At 48.2% G+C, this 24,600-nt stretch overlaps 1 protein-coding gene across 2 annotated transcripts; it reads left to right on the forward strand.

Annotated features, from left to right (window-relative positions):
• Positions 1-720: 720 nt before the first annotated feature.
• Positions 721-24,189, forward strand: TMEM50B (transmembrane protein 50B). 2 transcript variants are annotated; one of them, XM_069760808.1, is made up of 7 exons: positions 721-793; positions 8,187-8,294; positions 9,891-10,003; positions 18,651-18,718; positions 19,949-20,041; positions 21,066-21,123; positions 23,886-24,189. In XM_069760808.1, the coding sequence occupies exons 2-7, from the start codon at positions 8,196-8,198 to the stop codon at positions 23,929-23,931; spliced, it is 477 nt and encodes a 158-aa protein (XP_069616909.1). In that variant the 5' UTR covers positions 721-793; positions 8,187-8,195; the 3' UTR covers positions 23,932-24,189. The 2 variants fall into 2 exon arrangements, with proteins under 2 accessions (XP_069616909.1, XP_069616910.1); XM_069760809.1 differs by lacking the exon at positions 721-793 and adding an exon at positions 867-995 and having other exon boundaries at positions 23,886-24,072.
• The last annotated feature ends 411 nt before the right edge of the window (positions 24,190-24,600 follow it).

A 24,600-nucleotide genomic window follows, 5' to 3' on the forward strand; every position in this document is an offset into this window, starting at 1 on the left:
CGAGCTTTTTCATCTATTGCTAATTTTTATGGTCTTTGCTAAAAGGGAGGGGCTCACAGAATATTAAAGCCTAAAGACACGCCCCCGAGGATCCTATCAGCCACGCCCCCGAGGAACATGAGCCACGCCATTGTAACTCTCTAACAGCGGCATGTGGTGGCAGTGGCGCCATCCTAGTAGGGCATTGAATCCATGAGATGTGACTACAATGCGCCGATGAGTACCCATAGCAGCAGATGGCTTACTGGAGGCGCCTGTCCCCGCAATATTTGTTTTTTCACCATTACACCCCACCACCACCTGTTTCCAGTACGTTTTGAAGACCGTCACAAAAATAATAATAACAAAAAAATCGCTGATCAAAGAAACCTATGTAGAATCTTATGTATTGTCCGTTTGTATTTTGTTGTCCACAACAAATAAAGCTTGGCGAAGTAAAAAAAAAAAAAAAGTTCCTTCACATCATTACTGTGTGCGTGCACCATTCACATTAAATAAAGCTTGGCGAAGAAGAAAAAAAAACGTTCCTTCCTGTTACTGTGTTGAGTGGCTCGCATGTGCCAATCACAACAAATAAAGCTTGGCGAAGAAAAAAAAAATTCTCCCTGTTGCTGTTTTGACTTGAGTGCGCGTGTGCCAATCACAACATGGCCGCCACGCGCAGGCGTAGTCCACAGGCAATGATCGATCGGCGTGAGTTACGCCCCCTCGACGTCGTGACGTAAGCTGGTAGAAGCCCTGCCCCTAGATGGAAGTAGTGTAGCGCGTGAGCCGAGCGGCCGGACTGCAGAGGGTAAGTGGCACACCCCTTCACTGCCGGCCGTGCCCGCCGCTGCTCCCAGCCTGCCTGCGCAGCTGCTGTAGGACTACAAGTCTAAGCATTTTGGTTGCAATTGCTGGGTGTTGTAGTTCCAGAACTGAGCTGTCATTGCTGCTATTATTAGCCTGCGACCTCTTCTAATGACATGGATGCGCTTTACTGAGTCCGGGCGCAGGTGAGCTATGATGGTGCCCTGGGAAACCGTCAGCAGGCTGCACACCTGCATTCTGACTGATAGAAGCTGCCGTAAATCAGGCTGCATATGCTGCAAAATACTCCCCTGTGGTCAGATTCCCCATAGAAGTGAATGGAGAGAGCCAGTGCAATGCATTCTCCACAGAGGTGCAACATTTCAGGGGCCAAATGTGCACAACCATGCTCTCTAGTGGCTGCTCCCAGGTACTGCAGCTCAGCTACTACTCACTTCAATAGGAGGCGCAGAGCCTGAGAACGACCACTACTCGGGTACATTGTGCACATCTGGCCCAATATCAGCTGATCGGCGGGGGGCATCGGCTGCTGGACCCCCACTGGTCTTATATTGATGATCTATTTAGTGACATTACAACCCTTTAAAAGCAACCTGTGAGCCATTAAAGACCAAATCATTATCTGTAGTCGTAATCTGCAGGTAAATAGCATTAAAGGGGTTGTCCAGGCTTCTCATGAAAGCCTGCACACACTGTATGTGACTGCAGACCTGTGAGCCCTCGCGGTGCGCGCTGCCTGCGTTCTCCGGTGCTGGCGGTGAGACAGTGGTGGGGTGACGGCACGTGTGCGATATCTGTACTTCTGGGGACTCGTCGGCTAGACATGCCTGGCCTCGCTCCCTTCATTTGTACTGAGCGAGGCTGCGCACGTCTAGTCTGAATGTGGCCGGGAGAATCCTCGTAGCGCGCACCGTCTGTGTTTGTCATAAGCCTGGACAACCCCTATGAATCATTTCTGACTGCCTTACTAGAGCAGAGGGTACAGGGAGAAAACAAAGTTTTATTCTCCCTGCAGTTGTTCGCTTCCAGTCATCGGAGCGGTTACAGTCACCCCTCATTATACTGTGAGTGCTGCAGTCGCCCTCCTGCACTTTGAGTGACAGCGTAGCCCACACACACTCTGCACACGCACGCTGCCAATCAATGTGCTGTGGAGTGGTGACTGTAATGGCTCCCTGTGCCGCCACAATAACTGGAAAGCGAGTGGCTGCAGGGAGGATAGAACTTCATTTTCTCCCTGTAGCCGCTGATCCGGTATGTAAACGCCATTTTCCTGCAGATTATCGCTACAGTTGCCTGTATAAACCATTTTTATTAAACTGACCGGTTCCCTTAAATGAGAACGCACTGGTCCATTCAGTAGTAGCCGAGCCCTGGTCTTAATCCTCCTTTTGTTTTTTTGTGGACCGTGCATCATCCAAAAAAATCTCAGAAACATTTTCCATTTTTCAGTCGAGCCATTATCCATAAAAGTCTATGGATCCTTGAACTTTTAGAGGCAGAACTCGGATGTCATCTGAGTAGTGATGAGCGAGTGTACTAGTTGCTCCGCACGCTCGGGTGATCTGAGTATTTGTTGTTGCTCTGAGATTTAGTTTTCATCGCCGCAGCTGCATGATTTGCAGCTACTAGACAGCTTGATTACATGTGGGGATTCCCAGGCAACCCCCACATGTACTCAGCCTGGCTGCTAGCTGTAAATCATTCAGCTGTGGTGATGAAAACTAAATCTCCGCGCAATAAAAATACTCGGATGTCACCCGAGCGTGCTCTGGAAAACCCGAGCAACGAGTACACTCACTCATCACTACATCCGAGTGCTGCCCGTGATTGACAGTGTAGTACACGGGCAATTGTTTTATTTTTTATTTTTTTTACACATGAGAAGAAATGATGAAACCTTGATGGTAAAAACTGACGCGTGGAGCAAACGCTGAGGACACTTGGACCATCATTTTGGAAAACCAGAAAAATCCCTTATATCTGAAATACGCCCCCCAAAAAGAAATGTTTTTTGGGGGGGCGTATTTGGAGGAGTTTTTATTTTCCTGGAGCATTTACTGTAGAGTTTATCCCTGACGCGTTCTTTGCAGCCATTTGATTGGACAGTACCTAGCTTGGAGCGGAATCATCTAGGTCTAATCTTGTCTATTCTTCCAGAACAGTAAAGTGGGTTTCCCATAAAAATGAATAGAAGTATACACTGCTCAAAAAATAAAGGGAACACTAATATCCCACATCCTAGATATCACTGAATGAAATATTCCAGTTGTAAATCTTTATTCATTATATAGTGGAAAGTGTTGAGAACAATAAAACCTAAAAAATTTCAATGTAAATCACAACTAATATCCCATGGAGGTCTGGAGTTGGAATGATGCTCCATATCAAAGTGGAAAATGAAGTTACAGGCTGATCCAACTTCAGTGGAAATGCCTCAAGACAAGGAAATGATGCTCAGTAGTGTGTGTGGCCTCCACGCGCCTGGACATGCTCCTGATGAGCTGGCGGATGGTCTCCTGCGGGATCTCCTCCCAGACCTGGACTAAAGTATCCGCCAACTCCTGGACAGTCTGTGGTGCAACGTGACGTTGGTGGATGGAGCGAGACATGATGACCCAGATATGTTCAATCAGATTCAGGTCTGGGGAACGGGCGGGTCAGTCCATAGCTTCAATGCCTTCATCTTGCAGGAACTGCTCACACACTCCAGCCACATGAGGTCTGGCATTGTCCTGCATTAGGAGGAACCCAGGGCCAATCGCACCAGCATATGGTCTCACAAGGGGTCTGAGGATCTCATCTCGGTACCTAATGGCAGTCAGGCTACCTCTGGTGAGCACATGGAGGGCTGTGCGGCCCTCCAAAGAAATGCCACCCCACACCATTACTGACCCACTGCCAAACCGGTCATGCTGGATCATATTGCAGTCAGCAGAACGTTCCCCACATCGTTTCCAGGTTGTCACGTCTGTCACATGTGCTCAGTGTGAACCTCCTCTCATTCATGAAGACCACAGGGCGCCAATGTCGAATCTGCCAATCCTACTGTTCTGTGGCAAATGCCAAGCGTCCTGCACAGTGTTGAGCTGTAAGCACAACCCCATCTGTGGACATCAGGCCCTCATACCACTCTCATGGAGTCGGTTTCTAATAGTTTGTGCAGACACATGCACATTTGTGGCTTCTGTAGGTCATTTTGCAGGGCTCTGGCAGTGCTCCTCCTGTTCCTCCTTGCACAAAGGCTGAGGTAGCGGTCCTGCTGCTGGGTTGTTGTCCTCCTATGGCCCCTCCACATCTCCTGGTGTACTGCCTGTCTCCTGGCATCTGCTCCATTCTCTGGACACTACGCTGACAGACACAGCAAACCTTCTTGCCACAGCTCGCACTGATGTGCCATCCTGGATGAGCTGCACTATCTGAGCAACATCTGTGGGTTGTGGACACCGCGTTATGCTACTGTGCAGTACCTCTAGGGGTGAGAACAATAACAAAATGCAAAAGTGATCAAAACAGCTCAAAAGGATGATAATAGAGAAATGGTCTGTGGTCACCCCCTGAAGAACTGCTCCTTTATAGGGGTTGTCTTGCTAATTGCTATCATTTCTACCTGTTGTCCGTTCCATGTGCACAGCAGCAGGAGAAATTGATTCACAATCGGTGTTGCTTCATAAATGGAAGGTTTGGTTTCATAGAAGTGTGATTGACTTGGAGTTACATTGTGTTTGTGTTCCCTTTTATTTATTTATTTATTTTTTTGAGCAGTGTATAATCCAGTTGTTTTTTTTTCAGCAGATTTGATTTTGGAGTGGATCTACTCTTAAAACAAAATCTGTGTGTGAACAGCCTCTTTAAAGCATTTGGTCGATGATGACCTATCCTTATCCTTAGGAAAGGTCATACAGATCAGATTGGTAGAGGTGTGACATCTGCCCCCCCTCTGATTGTGATCAGATGCACAGCTCCACAGCTTCATCAATTGTCTAGTGGCCGCGGCCAGGTACTGAGGGGGAATCTGGGCTATTGCTGCCGACCATACAGAATAGCAGCGGAGCTTCCATCGCCTCTGACATGCCGGAGCGATGATGTCATCAGCCGACACGCTCCAGCATGTTCTTAGTACAAGAGGAGCCTTGGGGACCGAAGCAGAGCGCCAAGGGAACGAGAGTGAAGCAAGCATGTTTTTTTTTTTTTTTTGTGTGTGTGTGGTTTTTTTTTTTCTTTTTAAATTGTCCTTGGGATCTTTTTTGCTCTCGTCCATGAACACGTGACTATAAAGTATGTGGGTTTTTAAATTAAAGAGAGATTTTTTTCCTTTTTTTTTGTTGAGGTTTACATGTATAAGTGCCCCATAGGTTGATTGCTTTGGTTGTTAATGGAGCCATGTTGGGGCTCATACTATATATAGGGGGCCTTGTTGGGGCTCATACTGTATATAGGGGGCTCATACTGTGTATAGGGGGCCATGTGGGGGCTCATACTGTATATAGGGGGCCATGTGGGGGCTCATACTGTATATAGGGGGCCATGTGGGGGCTCATACTGTATATAGGGGGCCATGTGGGGGCTCATACTGTATATAGGGGGCCACGTGGGGGCTCATACTGTATATAGGGGGCCACGTGGGGGCTCATACTGTATATAGGGGGCCACGTGGGGGCTCATACTGTATATAGGGGGCCACGTGGGGGAACATACTGTAAACACGGGGGCCACGTGGGGGCTCATACTGTATACACGGGGGGCCACGTGGGGGCTCATACTGTGTACACGGGGGGTTGGGCGTCCACGTGGGGACGATCTGTCATTTTCCATCTACAGATGTGCACCAGAGCACATGGGTTACTCACATGACCGATCACATGATCTATTAAAGAGGATCATGCGACATGTCACGTGATACATCAGGTACCTGGGGGGACCCCACGCCTTCTAAATTGCCCTGATCCCTTGCTAGTCTTAATCCTCCCCTAGACGAAGCTGATCAGTAAGGGGTGCTGTGTCCCACCCCCACCAATCTGGTATTTAAGTAGCTGATGACCCCTTTAATTTGGTCTCTTATGTAGTCAGTAATCACAGAAGGGAGAAAAAGCTGCTACACCTACAATACCATGTCCAAACACAAAAGCAGAAACGGGATGCAGCAGCCCCCCATGATAAAGGCGGGACCGCACAGGTGCAAAATACTGAAAACAACCACTTACTAACCCACCAAACCTCTGTGGGGGGCCGCCAAGTATTCTAATTGTTTTCAGTTTCCCGCCTTTATTTATTTATTGTATGTACCGTATATACTCGAGTATAAGCCGAGATTTTCAGCCCAAATTTTTGGGCTGAAAGTGCCTCTCTCGGCTTATACTCGAGTCAAGGTGGGTGGCAGGGTCGGCGGGAGAGGGCGCTGAGGCATACTTACCTGCTTCCAGCGATCCTGGCGCTCCCCCTGCCGTCCCACGGTCTTCGGTGCTGCAGTTCTTCCCCTCTTCAGCGGTCACGTGGGACCGCTCATTAGAGAAATGAATATGCGGCTCCATCTTCCATAGGGGTGGAGCCGCCTATTCATTTCTCTAATCAGCGGTAACGGTGACCGCTGATAGAGGAAGAGGCTGCGGCACCGAAGACAGCTGTCCGGGAGAAGGAGCCGGACGGCGGGAGCAGGTAAGTATGTCATATTTACCTGTCCCCGTTCCAGCCGCAGGGCGCCGCTCCATCTTCCCGGCGCCGCTCCGCTCTGACTGTTCAGGTCAGAGGGCGCGATGACGCATATAGTGTGCGCGGCGCCCTCTGCCTGATCAGTCAGTGCGGAGAGACGCCGGGACCGGACGCTGGGAGCTGCAAGCAAGAGAGGTGAGTATGTGTTTTTTTTTTTTATTGCAGCAGCAGCAGCAGCAATGGCAGAGATTTATGTGGAGCATCTATGGGGAAATATGAACGGTGCAGAGCACTATATGGGGCACAGCTATGGGGAAATATGAACGGTGCAGAGCACTATATGGCAGCTATGGGGAAATATGAACGGTGCAGGGCACTATATGGGGCACAGCTATGGGGAAATATGAACGGTGCAGAGCACTATATGGCAGCTATGGGGAAATATGAACGGTGCAGAGCACTATATGGCAGCTATGGGGAAATATGAACGGTGCAGAGCACTATATGGCAGCTATGGGGAAATATGAACGGTGCAGAGCACTATATGGCAGCTATGGGGAAATATGAACGGTGCAGGGCACTATATGGCAGCTATGGGGAAATATGAACGGTGCAGGGCACTATATGGCAGCTATGGGGAAATATGAACGGTGCAGGGCACTATATGGCACAGCTATGGGGCAATATGAACGGTGCAGAGCACTATATGGCAGCTATGGGGAAATATGAACGGTGCAGAGCACTATATGGCACAGCTATGGGGCAATATGAACGGTGCAGAGCACTATATGGCACAGCTATGGGGAAATATGAACGGTGCAGAGCACTATATGGGGCACAGCTATGGGGAAATATGAACGGTGCAGAGCACTATATGGCAGCTATGGGGAAATATGAACGGTGCAGAGCACTATATGGCAGCTATGGGGAAATATGAACGGTGCAGGGCACTATATGGCAGCTATGGGGAAATATGAACGGTGCAGGGCACTATATGGGGCACAGCTATGGGGAAATAATTATCTATTTTTATTTTTGAAATTCACCGGTAAATGCTGCATTTCCACCCTAGGCTTATACTCGAGTCAATAAGTTTTCCCAGTTTTTTGTGGCAAAATTAGGGGGGTCGGCTTATACTCGGGTCGGCTTATACTCGAGTATATACGGTATATATGTATGTTTGCTTCTTTTTCTCTAGTGATTTTTTATTTTTTTTTGGTCCTTTATCACTAATCAGGAGAGTCTAGGTCACTCATTGTCATTAGCGATTATTGCCCCTGGGGCGGCTGGAGGTCAGATTTTGTGCCCTCCATGAAGGCTGTGTGTCCAGCGGCCGGTCACTTCACCATCGTCTTCTCACGTTGTATGTGTTCGTTCACATGTTGCATGTTTTGGGGAGTAGGAGTAACGCCACATCTTGCAGTAGCAGCAAAGTAAATGTGATTTCCAAAATATCGATCACATTTTCCATGTTGTTGTTTTTTTTTAATCGCAGCACCGTCAGTTTTTTTTCAGCAATCAACTTGTTTTTCCCCCATTGAGGTCAGTGAGACTTACAAATAAAGTATATGGTTGTTTTCTGCCTAAAACCGGATAGAAAATGCAAAATTGTAATGTAGATTTTCTACTGTTTTATTTTAATTCCCTGCACACAAATGCTGCGTGTGAACACGCCCTGATAGTGACAGCTGTAGGCCTCGTCCCTCAGTAATGCCTCTTTTCTTCAGCTGGTGATCATGGCCGGGTTTCTGGATAATTTCCGATGGCCGCAGTGTGAATGCATCGACTGGGGCGAGAAGAGGAACACCATCGCCTCCGTGGTGGCCGGCGTCCTGGTAGGTGATCACGTCACGCTTTATCATTTACATCATCAGTCACTTCAATATGGAGTCCAGCTGCCGCCCGATTGATGTTTCCCCCATGGTGTCCTCTTAACACATGAACTGCCCAAATCTGCCAGAGGGAGCGCCCCCGCTGTTAAAGGGGGTCTCCTCATCAGACAGTGGCGACTTGTTAGGGCTCAAACAGATCAAAACGTGACCCACTGATCAGCGGTAAACCTGACAGTAAGTGTTCAATTTCCTTACAGCACCACCACTGTTGAAAGGAGGTATTACACAATGTCCATAAATCTCAATGTCCTGTGTGGGTGATGCAGGGCAGGATGGGGACTCCACAGCGCGAGACCATCTTTACAGGTTCCTTACACTCTAACCAAGATGTGAGGATGCCGAACAGAAAAGCCCCCCTTTATAAATCTCCTCCTCTGGTCAAGCACTGAGCTAACTACCTTCCTGTTCTGACCGGCGCCGATCTCTGCCGTCACCATGGGGTCACAGACCGCTCCTGCCGGCAGTTCCATGGCTTCCACTAACATCCCTGACAGAGCAGTAGCTTCTTTTCTACTCTGCCCTGTTGCTGGGGTGTGATGGACGTCATGCTGATTGACAGCCGCCTCCCCGCTACCTAATTGCAGGGAGCTGTCTGTCAATCAGCATGACAGATAAGAAGAGCTGCTCTATTGACTTGGCTGGAAGGAGCGGTCAGTGACTGCTCTGAGCCGGCGCTGGGTGGTAGAACAGGCAAGTAGTTGCCTCTGTTAGTAATTAGTGATGAGGGAACGTGCAGGAATAAGGTGTTATCTGAGCATGCTCGGGTGCTGACCGAGTGACTTTGGCGTGCTCAAAAGATATGTTTGAGTCCCTGCGGCTGCACGTCTCACGGCTGTTCGACAGCCACAACACATGGAGGGATTGTCTGTTTGTGGCTGTCTAACAGCCGTGAGACGTGCAGCCGCAGGGACTCACACATTTTATTCGAGCACGTTGAGGACACTCTGTTAGCACCCAAGCATGCTCAGATAACACCTTATCCCAGCACATCCCTCATCACTGCTAGTAATGCCTTTCTTTACAAATTGTATACTTAATGTTCAGTAGTAATAAATCGCTATAAATTTGGTGTCTCCACAATCGTACTGACCCCCAGAATGAATATGACCCATTATTTGTGCAGCACGGGTGATGGCATAAAATTGAAAAAAAAAAAAATTAAAAAAATGGTAATTCAATTCTATTTTATTCTTCCTGTTTAATGAGTTATATGAACTCCTAAATGGTGCATTCACTCTGAATGCGACATTGGGCGGGGTACCGCAGTGGTCTGTGTCAGTCGGTCACATAGACAGTGAATGGAGTGGTGATGCCCATGGTGAAACCTCGCTCTGGTCAGACCCCACACTGCCCATTTTCAGGATTGGAGCAATTCTCTTCCACACCCTTATGTAACGCCAACATATTCCGTAGCGTTTGCAGAAATGATCATCGCTGTCCCTATTGGATATAGGACCCCCACCAGTGCTGCAAAGCAACACTGCTAACCAATGAGCCACCTTACTGGTTGTATTCTTATTTATTTTACTTCTGGTTCAGTTTTTTTCAGGGTGGTGGATTATGATCGATGCCGCGGTGGTGTATCCTAAACAAGAGGACCTGAATCACGCTTTCCACACTTGTGGGGTTTTCTCAACTGTAGCGTTCTTCATGTAAGTTGGAGGTATAAGCTTATTCCTAAGGTAGGGGATAACTTGCTGATCTGGGTGTCTGACCTCCGGAACCTCCACCAAGCTCGAAGCCAGGGTTCTGGAACCCGGAAAATGGGGTCCAGGATGGAGCAGGTATGTGTGTGCTTGGCATCCCTTCCATTCATTGTCTATGGGACTGCCAGAGGAAGCACATCACTGTGCTTGAATATCTGTTAGACCCCTACACAAGAAATTGGGTGGAGGCCAAGCCATGTACACCTCCACTCCATTCATTAGTGCCCCGTTCTTGCTTACAGAGCCCCCTACTTGGTATTGCTAGGAGGTCCCAACGGTCAGACCCCACTGATCAGCAAGTTATCGCTTTTTTGGAGGGGGATATATGTTGGGGGGTGCTGGGAAGGGGATAAAGTTATCGCATTTCGGCGTCAACAATCGAGATCAGTTTTCACCGTTCGGGGCCAAAAAGTGAGACCAGTTTTCCCCCCATCGACACTGAAAAGCGAGACCAGTTTTCCCCCCATCGATGTCCAAAAGCGAGACCAGTTTTCCCCCCATCGACACTGAAAAGCGAGATCAGTTTTCCCCCCATCGACACTGAAAAGCGAGACCAGTTTTCCCCCCATCGACACTGAAAAGCGAGACCAGTTTTCCCCCCATCGATGTCCAAAAGCGAGACCAGTTTTCCCCCCATCGACGTCGAAAAGCGAGACCAGTTTTCCCCCCATCGACGTTGAAAAGCGAGACCAGTTTTCCCCCCATCGACGTTGAAAAGCGAGACCAGTTTTCCCCCCATCGACGTTGAAAAGCGAGACCAGTTTTCCCCCCATCGACGTCGAAAAGCGAGACCAGTTTTCCCCCCATCGATGCCGAAAAGCGAGACCAGTTTTCCCCCCATTGACACCGAAAAGCGAGACCAGTTTTCCCCCCATCGACACCGAAAAGCGAGACCAGTTTTCCCCCCATCGACGCCGAAAAGCGAGACCAGTTTTCCCCCCATCGACGCCGAAAAGCAAGACCAGATACCCCCATCGATGCCGAAAAGCGAGACCAGTTTTCCCCCCATCGACGCCGAAAAGTGAGACCAGATACCCCCATCGATGCCGAAAAGCGAGACCAGTTTTCCCCCCATCGACGCCGAAAAGCGAGACCAGTTTTACTCCATAAAATATAGGAAAATACATGCCCTACCTCTTTGGATCTGAGGTGCTTGCGCAGTATATTGTGATCTGTGAGCAGTCATGGTACGTGACACTGGAGGCGATTCCCGCGGCAGAGGGGGAAGAAGCACAAGGTGCATGTGCAAACACCGTTTCCACCATTGATGGTGGAACTGTAGAGGAACGAGATTTTACCCCTGATTACTCTCTGGCAACTCGTATGCTTCAAATTTTAAAAAAAAATTTTTTTCACAATGCCAAATCCGTATCTGGCCAGAACTGTGATTTATCTTATATGTTACTGCTGTACCCAGTGATGTAGTTACATTGGTGACCATAAAGCTGAGGACAGATCGACTGGGGAACAAGGGGTTAAAAGTTGAGTAGAAATAAGGAGTTTGGCCTCTATCCCGAGGCTTCTGCTGCTCTCATATTCTTGGAGATGGAGATTAGCAATGTCGGCTCTACGTCTCCAAGCATCAGACGTCATTCGGCCACTTCCTGTACTGATTCCTTGGTCTGACCGCTGCCTACAATGGATATCGGGCAGCAGGCGGCGGGTTTTCTGCTAACCATGCTATTAGGAAAACCAATCAATGCTCTGCTCAATACTGTCACGCTCACGCCCTGACTGGTGGGCATGAGCTCAGGGGGTTTGTGGCCCCACTGTGCCACAAACCAGACTACCCTGGAAGGGGCGTGACTATGACAGCTGCCTGGGTTTTCACTGGAGCCTCTGATGGTGAGGACAGGCTTGTGCCAGGTGCTACTCCAGGATGGTGTCTGGCTGTGGCTGCTGATCCCACTTGGGAGACAGGAACACCAGGATTGGTGCGGGCATTAGGCAGGACTGGCAGAAGAGCACGGCTGGAACACAGACGAGTAGGCTGGCACGGCTGAGACAGGGCTGGCAGAGACACGGCAGAGAACTCAGGGCTGGCAGAGACACGGCAGGAAGCAGGAACACAGGACTGGAAGGCAGGGCAAATCCTGCAGGACTGGCAGGAACACAGGATTGGGAGGCACTGCAAAGAACACAGGACTGGAAGGCAGGGCAGGAACGGCAGGACTGGCAGGAACACAGGATACACAGGACGGGTTGATGTGATGTATGAATCAGGCTGCACTCTGATGACACCCGAGTGCAGTCCTATTGTGAGTGTGATGAAGGAACAGGTAGGGACCTGTACACACAGAAGATGCAGGTACGGAAACAAGCCAGAAGGAAAGGAGAATGAAGGAACAGGTACGGATCTGTTCACACAGGAGGACCAAGTAACAAGTAGAAGGTGGAACTAAGAGAAGAGAAGGAGAAGGCAGAGCCAAGGACGGAGACGCTGGAGGCGGAGCCAAGAGCGGAGACGCTGGAGGCGGAGCCAAGAGCGGAGACGCTGGAGGCGGAGCCAAGAGCGGAGACGCTGGAGGCGGAGCCAAGAGCGGAGACGCTGGAGGCGGAGCCAAGAGCGGAGACGCTGGAGGCGGAGCCAAGAGCGGAGACGCTGGAGGCGGAGACGCTGGAGGCGGAGACGCTGGAGGCGGAGACGCTGGAGGCGGAGATGCTGGAGGCGGAGCCAAGAGCGGAGACGCTGGAGGCGGAGCCAGATAGAACCGCAAAGAGCGGAGCCACAGAGCAAAGCCAGAGAGTGCGAAGCAAGATCTGAGTGCAGAGCCGCAAGAGTGCGGAGTGTAAGCAGACAGAAAACACAAGGAAAGAAAGCAGGGAAGAAAGCCACCGAGAAAAGACAAAGTACAGACAAGGCAATAGAACAAGACACAGGGACAAAGTCACAGGGACCAGGATATTCTGCCTCCTGGAGGGCGGATTACAAGATCAAGGCAAAAGCACAGAGAAAAGCTCAGAGGAAATAACTCAGAGCAAGGCCAGGCAAACTCAGCAGCTAAACACTAACTGAGCTAACACATTGCACAGGCCCAGAGCACAGGGTGGAGCTGCACTATATACAGGAGGCCTCTTGGTAATTGGTCAGGAACTGATTGGACAGATGCACCTGATTCCTATAAGAACCAGAGAGTTCAGGCGCCGGCCCCCTATACACATAGCCATGAGGCATGCAGAGAGCAGAGACACAGAACATGGAGCTGGCATTAAAGAGAAAGCACATCATGGCCTGGAGCAGTGGGTAAGATTGTGAGAGAGATGTGAGGCCATGCTGTGATGCCAGCAGAGCTGTTACAGTACCCCCCCCCCTTTACGGCCCCTCCTTTTCAAGCCCGCCAGAATAACCTGTAGAAGAAGGATAGGAGGACACATAGTCATAGCCATCACAACATTCCTCTCGTAGAATGAGGTATTTGAGACATTAAAGATCTCAGGATGCTCAGTCTCTTTGAGTCCAGTAAGATCAGCCTCCCACTCAGAAGATACAAGGGACAGGACTTCTTTCACCTGGTCAACAGAAAGCAGGGACTTGGAAGCTTGTGATTTGACCACAACATAGTCTGATTCTTTGGACACTGAAGACACCTTCACTGGATCCAACTTAAGTCCATCATTACAAGAAAATTGGACCTCCTCCTTTAGACCGGTGGGAAGCAGAGATGAGAACACTTCAGTCTTGGCTTCGCCCGATAGCCAGATGGAAACTGGAGGCATACATATAGGAAACATCTTCAACCTGGTACCCTGAAAAAACTGGACCTCCTCTTCAAGATTAGAGGATGAGTAAGTCTCTGTCTTAGTATTATCAGCAAGTAGCCACTTGGAAGCAGAAGACATACATTTAGCAAGCCCCATCAGCCAGTTGCTCTGACAAGACTGGACCATTTCTTCCTCCGGATTGGTGAAGAACAGAGATGCAAGAGCTTCAGCTTCAATTTCTTCATCCACCTGCCACATGGAATCCGAAGGCATCATTACAGGAAGCATCTTCTTCCCAAAGTTCATAGAAAATGTTTTAAGTGACAGGGATGTTCCTGGGAACTGGTCACAGGTATTGACACTGGAGGTGTGCGGAGAGGACGCCACTGTCTCCTTTACTTCAGTGAGGTCAGCACACCGTGACTCAATAGCCAGCTGATTGGGTGGAGAAGATATCAACACTGTAGGTTGACCTAGCAGTTTAGGAACAAGAAACTTCTGGGGACTTGATAGTTCCAAACGCAGAACCACGCTGGGTCTTTGGACCGGAACGGGCAGCAGAGTATCCGGTTCAGAACGACCGACGGGCGGACTGGTCAACAAGTGGAAAACAAATCTCTCCGCATACAATGCTCCGATTTGGAGCTGTAGTTGTCCTTTCAACACTGGACTGTTCATAAGTAGGGCTCGGCAATCACCAAACACCTTCACAGGATTCTGGAGCAGTGGAACAGGAATCACACTTAGACTCCATCTGGTTAGCAGCTTTAACACATCTGCAGGACCGAAGCTCCCACAAGGCACTGGAACAGACTCAGACTTTAGCGGAAGGGAGTTATTCTCACCAAGGGCAGTCTCTCCTACTGGCCCGAGGTTTGGGAGCTTTAGATCCCCTGGACAGAGGTCTTCCAGGTGTTCCTCACAACAGCAGCGACATAGTAAGCCCTTCTTACGACTGGTCTTAGACTGACGCTTTGCCAGTCCACTCTTGTCTGTCTTTTTGGGTTCTATTTCAGTAGCTGCTTTAACGGGTAGAGGAACTGGAGGATCACAGACGGTCATGGCTTGACGTAGAGGTTTCTTCACTGGTTTCGCCCGTCAGGAGCGCCTCTCGGATCTAAATGGGGAAGACTTCACAGGAGCAGCAGGACGAGGTTTGTCAAAGACTTTACGGAAGGCCACCAGGAAGGCCCCAAGACTCATGACGATAGGATCCCCTGCTTCCCAGAGGGGACAAATCCATAATAAAGCATCTCCTGCTAGGTAGGACATGATGTAGGCCACCTTAATCCGGTCAGAGGGAAAACAAGCTGCATTCTGCAGGATGTAGCGCAAGCACTGTTCCAGGAAGCTTTGGCATTCTTCTGGATTCCCATAGAACCTAGGTGGGTCAGCTGGGTCGTGCTCCTCCTCATAGGCCCGGAGTTGATCGTAGAGAGCGTTTGAAATTATGATTGGGCCCGAGGTCTCCTCAATTGGAATGACACAGGGCGGAACAAATTCTTCAGCTTGCTCATACTGGTAGAGAGAAAGTTCATCATGCTCAGAGAGCGGTAGGACATGGGATACAGCGGAGGCCATGGCCTGTGCAAACTGTCACGCTCACGCCCTGACTGGTGGGCGTGAGCTCGGGGGGTTTGTGGCCCCACTGTGCCACAAACCAGACTACCCTGGAAGGGGCGTGACTATGACAGCTGCCTGGGTTTTCACTGGAGCCTCTGATGGTGAGGACAGGCTTGTGCAGCAGGCTGCTGCCAGGTGCTACTCCAGGGTGGTGTCTGGCTGTGGCTGCTGATCCCACTTGGGAGACAGGAACACCAGGATTGGTGCGGGCATTAGGCAGGACTGGCAGAAGAGCACGGCTGGAACACAGACGAGTAGGCTGGCACGGCTGAGACAGGGCTGGCAGAGACACGGCAGAGAACTCAGGGCTGGCAGAGACACGGCAGGAAGCAGGAACACAGGACTGGAAGGCAGGGCAAATCCTGCAGGACTGGCAGGAACACAGGATTGGGAGGCACTGCAAAGAACACAGGACTGGAAGGCAGGGCAGGAACGGCAGGACTGGCAGGAACACAGGATACACAGGACGGGTTGATGTGATGTATGAATCAGGCTGCACTCTGATGACACCCGAGTGCAGTCCTATTGTGAGTGTGATGAAGGAACAGGTAGGGACCTGTACACACAGAAGATGCAGGTACGGAAACAAGCCAGAAGGAAAGGAGAATGAAGGAACAGGTACGGATCTGTTCACACAGGAGGACCAAGTAACAAGTAGAAGGTGGAACTAAGAGAAGAGAAGGAGAAGGCAGAGCCAAGGACGGAGCCGCAAGAGGCGGAGACGCTGGAGGCGGAGACAAGAGCGGAGACGCTGGAGGCGGAGCCAAGAGCGGAGACGCTGGAGGCAGAGCCAAGAGCGGAGACGCTGGAGGCGGAGCCAAGATGCTGGAGGCGGAGCCAAGAGCAAAGACGCTGGAGGCGGAGCCAAGAGCGGAGATGCTGGAGGCGGAGCCAAGAGTGGAGACGGAGCCAAGTGCAGAAACACAGGAGGCGGAGCCAGATAGAACCGCAAAGAGCGGAGCCACAGAGCAAAGCCAGAGAGTGCGAAGCAAGATCTGAGTGCAGAGCCGCAAGAGTGCGGAGTATAAGCAGACAGAAAACACAGGGAAATAAAGCAGGGAAGGAAGCCACAGACAAGGAGACCGAGAAAAGACAAAGTACAGACAAGGCAATAGAACAAGACACAGGGACCAGGATATTCTGCCTCCTGGAGGGCAGACTACAAGAACAAGGCAAAAGCACAGAGAAAAGCTCAGAGGGAGAAACTCAGAGCAAGGCCAGGCAAACTCAGCAGCTAAACAGTAACTGAGCTAACACATTGCACAGGCCCAGAGCACAGGGTGGAGCTGCACTATATACTGGAGGCCTCTTGGTAATTGGTCAGGAACTGATTGGACAGGTGCACCTGATTCCTATAAGAACCAGAGAGTTCAGGCGCCGGCCCCCTATACACATAGCCATGAGGCAAGCAGAGAGCAGAGACACAGAACATAGAGCTGGCATTAAAGAGAAAGCACATCATGGCCTGGAGCAGTGGGTATGATTGTGTGAGAGATGTGAGGCCATGCCGTGATGCCAGCAGAGTTGTTACAAATGCAATCCAACCAGCAGAAGTGACTGCTAGAAAGCGCTCCACCTTATTCTGTAAGTGCTCAGTTTCTCCACAGCACCCCCGCAGGAAAAAATAAGTATTACATGGGGAAAAAAAAGAAATTTAACAATTTCTACAATGGAAAGGTGGCCATTGCCTCTTTTCTGTAGGATCGTCATTCATTGGACATTTATGATTAGAGTTGAGCCAAATGATTCACATGATCCCGGTCAGCCTCATCAGTGGTCCATGGCCACTAGACCACAGCCCTCCTAGCGTCTCCAGGTGTCTCTTCTGTCGCTCATAGATAAGTCTGTGGCCGTTGGATCAGGGTTGTACAAATTTTTCTGTTTAACTCTAGCTATGACTTATGATCATTGTTCAAGATTGGAAAAATCCTTTGAAAACTTAAAGGGGTATTCCCATTTCTCAAAGATCCTATCCCAATATGCAGTAGATGTATTACTAGTAGAAAATACCTCCAATTAGAAATGTAGTATAGTTCTTATGTGTATAGTTCTTAGGTGTCCATGGTTGCGACCACTAGCAACTAACTGTCGCTCTGAGTGGTCGTAACCATGGATACGTAAGCTACTGCAATGCCCTGCACATGGGGTAAGTGACAAAGCGAATGAGAAGTACTATACTACATTTGTAATATTATTATTACACCTACTATATATTGGGTGGGATAGGATCTTGGAGATGGGAAGACTCGTTTACGAATGATCAGGTTCCTCATGCTGGAAGGTGGTCGGAAAGCTGAGCTATTGTTTTTGTCCTCAGTCGCCACTAACTTTACCGAGTGCTGTATATCAGCAGTTCTCTTCAGCTCTCCGTAAATTACACTGGCAAACAGGGTATCTCGGCTTCCCGGACCCCCACGGAGGCAGCGAGGCGTACAGTGTTAGATCTAAGGCTTCCAGGCTGTTAACGGCGTCGTGTACTGCCAGTTATTACAAGCAGTTATCAGATATGACTCTGTGGCCATAAATACCGTCACTAGGTGCAATCATAACACCGCACATGCCCTCTCAGGATCTTCAGCATGAAACGTTTTTACTCTGTAAACATTTCTACCCGGTAATGACCTTGCTTTTCCCGGCAGCACTTCTCCTCAGATTACTCAGTAATGATCACTGGAAACCTTCTGTGCTCCTACCAGCACTGCCTGACTCCTGAAGGGGCCGGCCATTTTACCTTTATAATCACAAAGTGTAGGAGGACGTCATCTTGTGGCACATAACCTAATGCTTAATCTTATATAGTAGTATGTTCACACCTCTTTTACCTCACGTCGGGCATTAAAAACAAAATTCTGCCCATCCGCCACCGACGCCGCTGGGGTTAATGTAGCAGACGACGTTGATCTTTTTCAGTAGTTTGCGGCGTTTTCAGGCAGGTACAAAAAAGTGTCATCGACTGCGTTTTTGGAGGAGACCAATGGACGTGTCTGGTCACATGCTGAGGTTTTGTATGGGGCTCTGTGCGGCCGCTCACCTTCCTTCACACCAAGCTCGCCCCCTATGTCGGTATGGACCTTGGCACCGTCATAGAGAGCACAGAAAGGGACTACTCCAAAACCTAAGCGCTCCTACTCTAAGGTTTTACATGGTAACTTTCCTCATTGCAGTCATTCTTGGGTGAAGAATGTTTTGCCACAGGCAACAATGCGGTTCAGTAAGTTTCCGCGTCTCGGAATGATTTCCTGTAACTGACTTGTGTTTGTCCTCACAGGATAAATGCTGTATCCAATGCCCAGGTACGAGGTGACGGCTACAGTGATGGCTGCCTGGGCCGCACAGGTCAGTAATAGATTTTTTTTTGTGCTTTTTCTCCCCATATATAGATACTAGTGATGAGCAAACGTGCTCGATTAATATGTTCGAGTCCCCATTGCCCCAGCGCGCGCCTGCTCGCTCGACCTCTTGCCCCAGCACGCGCCTGCTCGCTCGATCTCTTGCCCCAGCGCGCGCCTCCTCACTCAACACCATGCCCAAGCGCGCGCCTCCTCGCTCGACCCCTTGCCCGAGTGCGCGCCTGCTCGCTCGACCCCTTGCCTCAGCGCGCACCTTTTCGCTCAAAACCTTTCTCGATTGCGCGCCTCCTCACTCGACCCCCTTGCCCCAGCGCGCGCCTGCTCGCTCGACCTCTTGCCCCAGCGCGCGCCTGCTCGCTCGACCTCTTGCCCCAGCGCGCGCCTGCTCGCTCGACCTCTTGCCCCAGCGCGCGCCTGCTCGCTCGACCTCTTGCCCCAGCACGCGCCTGCTCGCTCGACACCTAGCCCCAGCATGCGCCTGCTCGCTCGACACCTTGCCCCAGCACGCGCCTGCTCGCTGAACACCTTGCGGGTTGTCTAGTATTAGAAAATCAGGTAGAACAAGGCAGGTGTTGCTCTGTCACATTGTAGCTCAGCCCTCATATACTTCAATAGAGGTAAGCTACAATACCGGACATGTCCATGGACAGCTGTGGCGCTGTGTTTAGACTAAAGCACCTGTGTCTTTAGTACTTGAGAAACCTTTAATGGTAATTGCAGACAGCGCAGATTTTTCATGCAGAATTCCACTATGTAATTCAGAACCTGCTAAGCAGATGAGTTCATGTACATATATTCACCTGTACTGTGGATTTTGAAACCCTGTCTGCATATTCATAAAGTGCAGCCTGTGTGTTCTGCCCTCCCTGAGGACTTTGATGCTTTCCCCTCTCCACACTCTGATCAACACTACTTATCTTCCTCCAATGCTGCTGTCTCCATAACTGAGAATAAGAAAGGTAAGAGCAGAGAACTGAAACAGCCAGGAGCAGAGCGCTTACAGATCTAGTTCAGATGCAGCAGTACAGACAGCAGTGTTCAGGAGTCACACCGATTTTGCACCATGAAAATGGACAGAAAGGTTTAGTGAAGACTATTGAAAATGTTTCTTATTTTTGCATGTAAGAAGCAAACGAACCATAAAAAATAGTATATGGATGCCCACAGGCTTAAAAGGAGTTAACTACACCGATTCCAATTCTACTCTGTTGCGCAGGTGCCCGGATCTGGCTCTTCATTGGCTTTATGATGATGTTTGGATCACTCATTGCCTCCATGTGGATCCTTTTTGGAGCTTTTGTCACACAAAGTAAGTATCCTGTCATCCCTTAACCCAGAAATGACACTTATTAAATCTGTTGCAAGGGAAAATAGAGGCGTTGCCCTTTGCAGCTGTCAGTACTTTCCATTGCTGCTCCTTATGACTTTCCTTACCTTCCATACAGCAAGCTCGCACCCCCATGTAGTTGTATGCAGCCTCCGAGGAACGTGCTAGGACACCGCTCCATGCAATTCGGTGCTGCCCTTGTGTGGACGCAAATATCAAACACTGACCAAAGAGGGAACGGGTGTGAGCAGGTGCCTGCTAAGAGTAGCCACCTCCACATATAACAATTAAAGTTCCACTCCGTAGCACTATAGCATGTACACATGAAATTGGAATTGCATTACTGCTATGGAAAGAAACGAAGATAATTAGCACATAAATTAACAAATTTCAAGTGTGCCCAGCAGCCACGACAAGGCGATCCTCTTTGCTGGGAACCTAACCTAATATGACCCTTCTCATTCATATGGGTAGGTAGCCTACATTAATCACAGCAGGATCCTATCAGCCCAGGAGAGGAATCACATTAGGTTTGGTTCCCAGCAAAGAGGATCGCCTTGTCGTGGCTGCTGGGCACACATGAATTTGTTAATTTATGTGCTAAGGTTCTTTGTTTTTTCCTATTTTCTATAGCCGTGGTGCAATTCCAATTTCATCTATTTCATGTTTATATGAAATAGCACTTTATTTATTAGTCATACTCTGGTGTGGAGGAGCAGCAGAATGGACTGTGTTCATTCTAGTGTTCGGACCCTCCCATATTTTGCTTATCCCCCGCACTGGTGATACCTGTTAATACCCCTTTGATATGAGTTGTATAGCCGGGTCGCCATGTGCTGCATCAGTTTGTGGGGTATGAATGCTTCTCATCGGCATCACCGGAACTTGTGTAGAACAGATCGCGGCCGGTGATGCCGGACTTCTACAGCGAGAACACCGGAGTGTCTGCACCGCTTTACCCGAAAGCTTCATCCATACTCACCCTCGTTATTTGCTTCTTCTCTAGATGTCAATGTCTACCCTGGTCTGGCTGTATTTTTCCAGAATGCTCTGATATTTTTTAGGTAAGTTACCGGTTATATTATTCACTTCACATTACTCTGTTCACTTACAGCTTAAAGGCAAAGTCCACTTTTGCAACCTTTTTATCTCTCCAGTGCATAAATTTGTAATTTTGCAATTAATTTTTACTTAACCCCTTCACGCTATAGCCATTTTCCCTTTTTTTTTTTTCTTGAATTTTCCTACCCGTCTTCCCAGAGACATTTTTTTTTATTTTTCCATCAATATAGCCTTATGAGGGCTTGTTTATTGTGGGACTAGTTGTACTTTTGAATGTCACCATTCATTCTACTACACAGTGTATTGGAAAGGGCGGTGAAATTTCAAAAAAGTGCAATTTAACAAATTGTGGGGTTTTTTTTTCTCCATGTTTACTATATGGTAATATAATTCCCCAGGTCAGTACGAGTACGCAGATACCAAACATGGATAGTTTTTTATTTTTTTAAAATTTAAGTGAAAATTTTGGTCAAATTTGTAAGTAAAAAAAAGTTTTTTGCTTTTCTCGCCATTTTCCAAGACCGGAACTTTTTCATTTTTGGGGATCTGGGGCTTATTGTTTTGTGCACTGAGCTGATGTTTTTGCTGATACCATTTGTAGATAGATTTGATGATTTGATCGCCTATTCCAATGTTGCAGCATCCCCAAAAAACGGAATTCTGGCATTTTAATTTTTTTCTCATTGTGCCATATACCGATTGCATTAGTTTATTTTATATGTTGATAAGTTGCACTTTTACGAACACAGATGTATATATAATTTTTTTGATTGTTTTATTCTTAATGGGGCAAAAGGGGGGTTGAGATGACCCTTGTGTTTTTTTTTTTTTTTCTTTTTAGAACTTTTTTTTCTTAATATTTTTTCCTGAATTTAATAGTCCCCTTTGGTAATTTGAAGCAGCGATCGTCTGGTGCCTTGTACTACACATAGCAGGGTGTCAGCTCTGCTAGGTATAGCTAAAGTCACAATCTCCTATGATCTCCAGCCACCTGCTGACTATTACAGGACAATCGTGAGGCTATGTGCACACGATGCGGATCCGCAGCAGTTTCCCATGAGTTTACATTACAATGTAAACCTATGGGAAACAAAAAAACGCTGTGCACATGCTGCGGAAAAAAAACGTGCGGAAACGCAGCAGTTTACATTCCGCAGCATGTCACTTCTATCTGCGGATTCCGCAGCGGTTTTACAACTGCTCCTATAGAAAACCGCAGTTGTAAAACCACAGTGAAATCCACAGACAAAACGCGGTAAATCCTTGATAAATCTGCAGCAAAAACACAGCGTTTTTGCTCTGCAGACTTATCAAATCCGCTGCGGAAAAATCTGCAGTGGACCATTTATACGTGTGCACATAGCCTAATGATGGGCACTGGGGGTCTTCAGCAAACCCTCGTCTGTCTTAGCAACCCATCGGCGCCCTCAGTCGCATCACGGCCACTTTGAAGGGAGCGTGGAACGGTGCGTGCCCCTGTCGGCGCTTGTTAAATGCCGCTGACAGAGACTAACAGCTGATGGCGGAGCTTCACTCCCCCTGGGGCTGTTAGAGGCACATGATGGCTGATTAAATCTGCCATCATGTGCACAGAAACATGCAGGCTCAGCTTGTGAGCCCGCATCAAAGTCATTGTGCTGGCATATAACGTACCAATATGTTATGTCTGTCAGTACAAAATGACTGTTCAAACCAAGCATCGGCAACGTTCAGGCACTTTCCGACCTATTGTTTTCCAATAGGAAAAGCCAAAGCTGTCAATGAAGGAAGAGACTGGCTGTAATAGTAAGAAAGCAAGTAGGTGGGATGATGTACTGAACTGCTTGGCCACAGAGCGTCTGTGCTTGGTTTGCACAGTCATTTTCATCGGACAGAATCCCTTTTAAAGAATTTACTGTTTTGGTCTTGGAGCTCTTCTGCACTGCGATGTGTCTCTATGGTTACAGACCACAAACAACCACGGTGTAGTCTGATCCTTCAGTCATACCGCTTTTCCTCTTCCTCATCTTTGTGTTAATCTACAGACGGGTTTCAGAGACATGACTGAACGTCGTACAGACTACACACCACGTTTGCTTGTGGTCTATAACCTTAGTGATCTACACTGGTGATGTAAATGCAAAATGGTAGTAGGTTTTTGTACAGGATTTGCAAAGTTGCTTGGGACAATAGAGGTAAAAAGAACAAAAGGGCGATTTCCTCTTTTATAAATAGGTATTGTCCAATAGTGCTTGTAAATAAAAGCAATTTTGCAGTTTACTGCTTACTAAAAATTTCAGACGCTTTTGAGATATGAACACTTTCTTTGGTTTACAGCTGGTTGCTTTGGAAACCGACCACCACTGCAAGACAGCAAAACATGCTTTTCCATTGAGCTTGTAAGCACAGTTTTGAAACTGACCCGGATCGCTGGAACGCACTGTTGCCTATTAATCCTATCCATCTTTATCTTGGTGCTTACGAGCTAGACCTCAGCGTTGGTCGGTCTCCAGGGCAACCAGCTGTAAACCAGAGAGAAATGTGAATATAGCAACAATGGCTGAAAATAGTAAATTGCAATTGTTTCCAGTAAGCGCAGCTTGCTGACTGTTTCCAATAAGCGCAGCTTGCTGACTGTTTCCAATAAGCGCAGCTTGCTGACAGTTTCCACTCCCTGTATGACCTCAGCATAGGACATGTAGAAAAAAGTTGTTGAGATCTGACGTTGCTTTTCAACACTTGTATCCGTGCCATGAACTTTCTTCTCTTTGTCTATGGTCTGCAGCACGCTCATCTACAAGTTTGGAAGAACTGAAGAACTCTGGTCCTGAAGCCGCCGTCCACCATGTTTTCTCTCGTTTTACCGTATGGTTTTTATACAATCACATCTCCACCTACAGTCTCCAGTATTGAGAAGATATCCTCTCTACCCCATCGGCCGATCCATTCACTCTGGAGTCTATTGTGCCTATTCCGCCTCTCTCCCAATCATAGGGGTCGCCTACATGAGGCTTGTAGGGTCACCCTGAAATCTTAGTGGAAAAAAAGTCCACAATTTGTATTAATATTATTAATACACATTCAGCATGAACAATTGTTTTGTGTCTACCGTCGCTATAGCAACAGACTACAAACAAACCCTGTGTAGTCTGATCCTGCCATGCTATTGCCATTTGTTGCTAATTTACCAAAATATGATAGTGAAAAGTTGCGGAAGACAGACAAGACCGGGAACTTAGTAGGATCAGATTACGAGGGGTCTGTTTTTTATATAATATATATTTATAATAGTGTGTGTATATATTGATATATATATATATATATATATATATATATATATATATATATATATATATATATATATATATATATATATATATATATATATATATATATATATATATATTATAGTATACCGGTAAGTATATTTTATCTAAAATATATATATCATTTTCTTTAGAATCCCGTAAGTCTACATAGGAACAGTAAAAACAAAACAC

The sequence above is a fragment of the Ranitomeya imitator genome, chromosome 3 (assembly GCF_032444005.1).
Source record: "Ranitomeya imitator isolate aRanImi1 chromosome 3, aRanImi1.pri, whole genome shotgun sequence".
Taxonomy (NCBI): Eukaryota; Metazoa; Chordata; class Amphibia; order Anura; family Dendrobatidae; genus Ranitomeya; species Ranitomeya imitator.

Bases quoted from the DNA above. Each gene is read 5' to 3' on its own strand.
- TMEM50B (XM_069760808.1), top strand. From the start codon at position 8,196: ATGGCCGGGTTTCTGGATAATTTCCGATGGCCGCAGTGTGAATGCATC. The intron at 18,719-19,948 runs GTCAGTAATAGA...TCTGTTGCGCAG, and splicing joins TGGCTGCCTGGGCCGCACAG to GTGCCCGGATCTGGCTCTTC. The intron at 20,042-21,065 runs GTAAGTATCCTG...CTTCTTCTCTAG, and splicing joins TGGAGCTTTTGTCACACAAA to ATGTCAATGTCTACCCTGGT.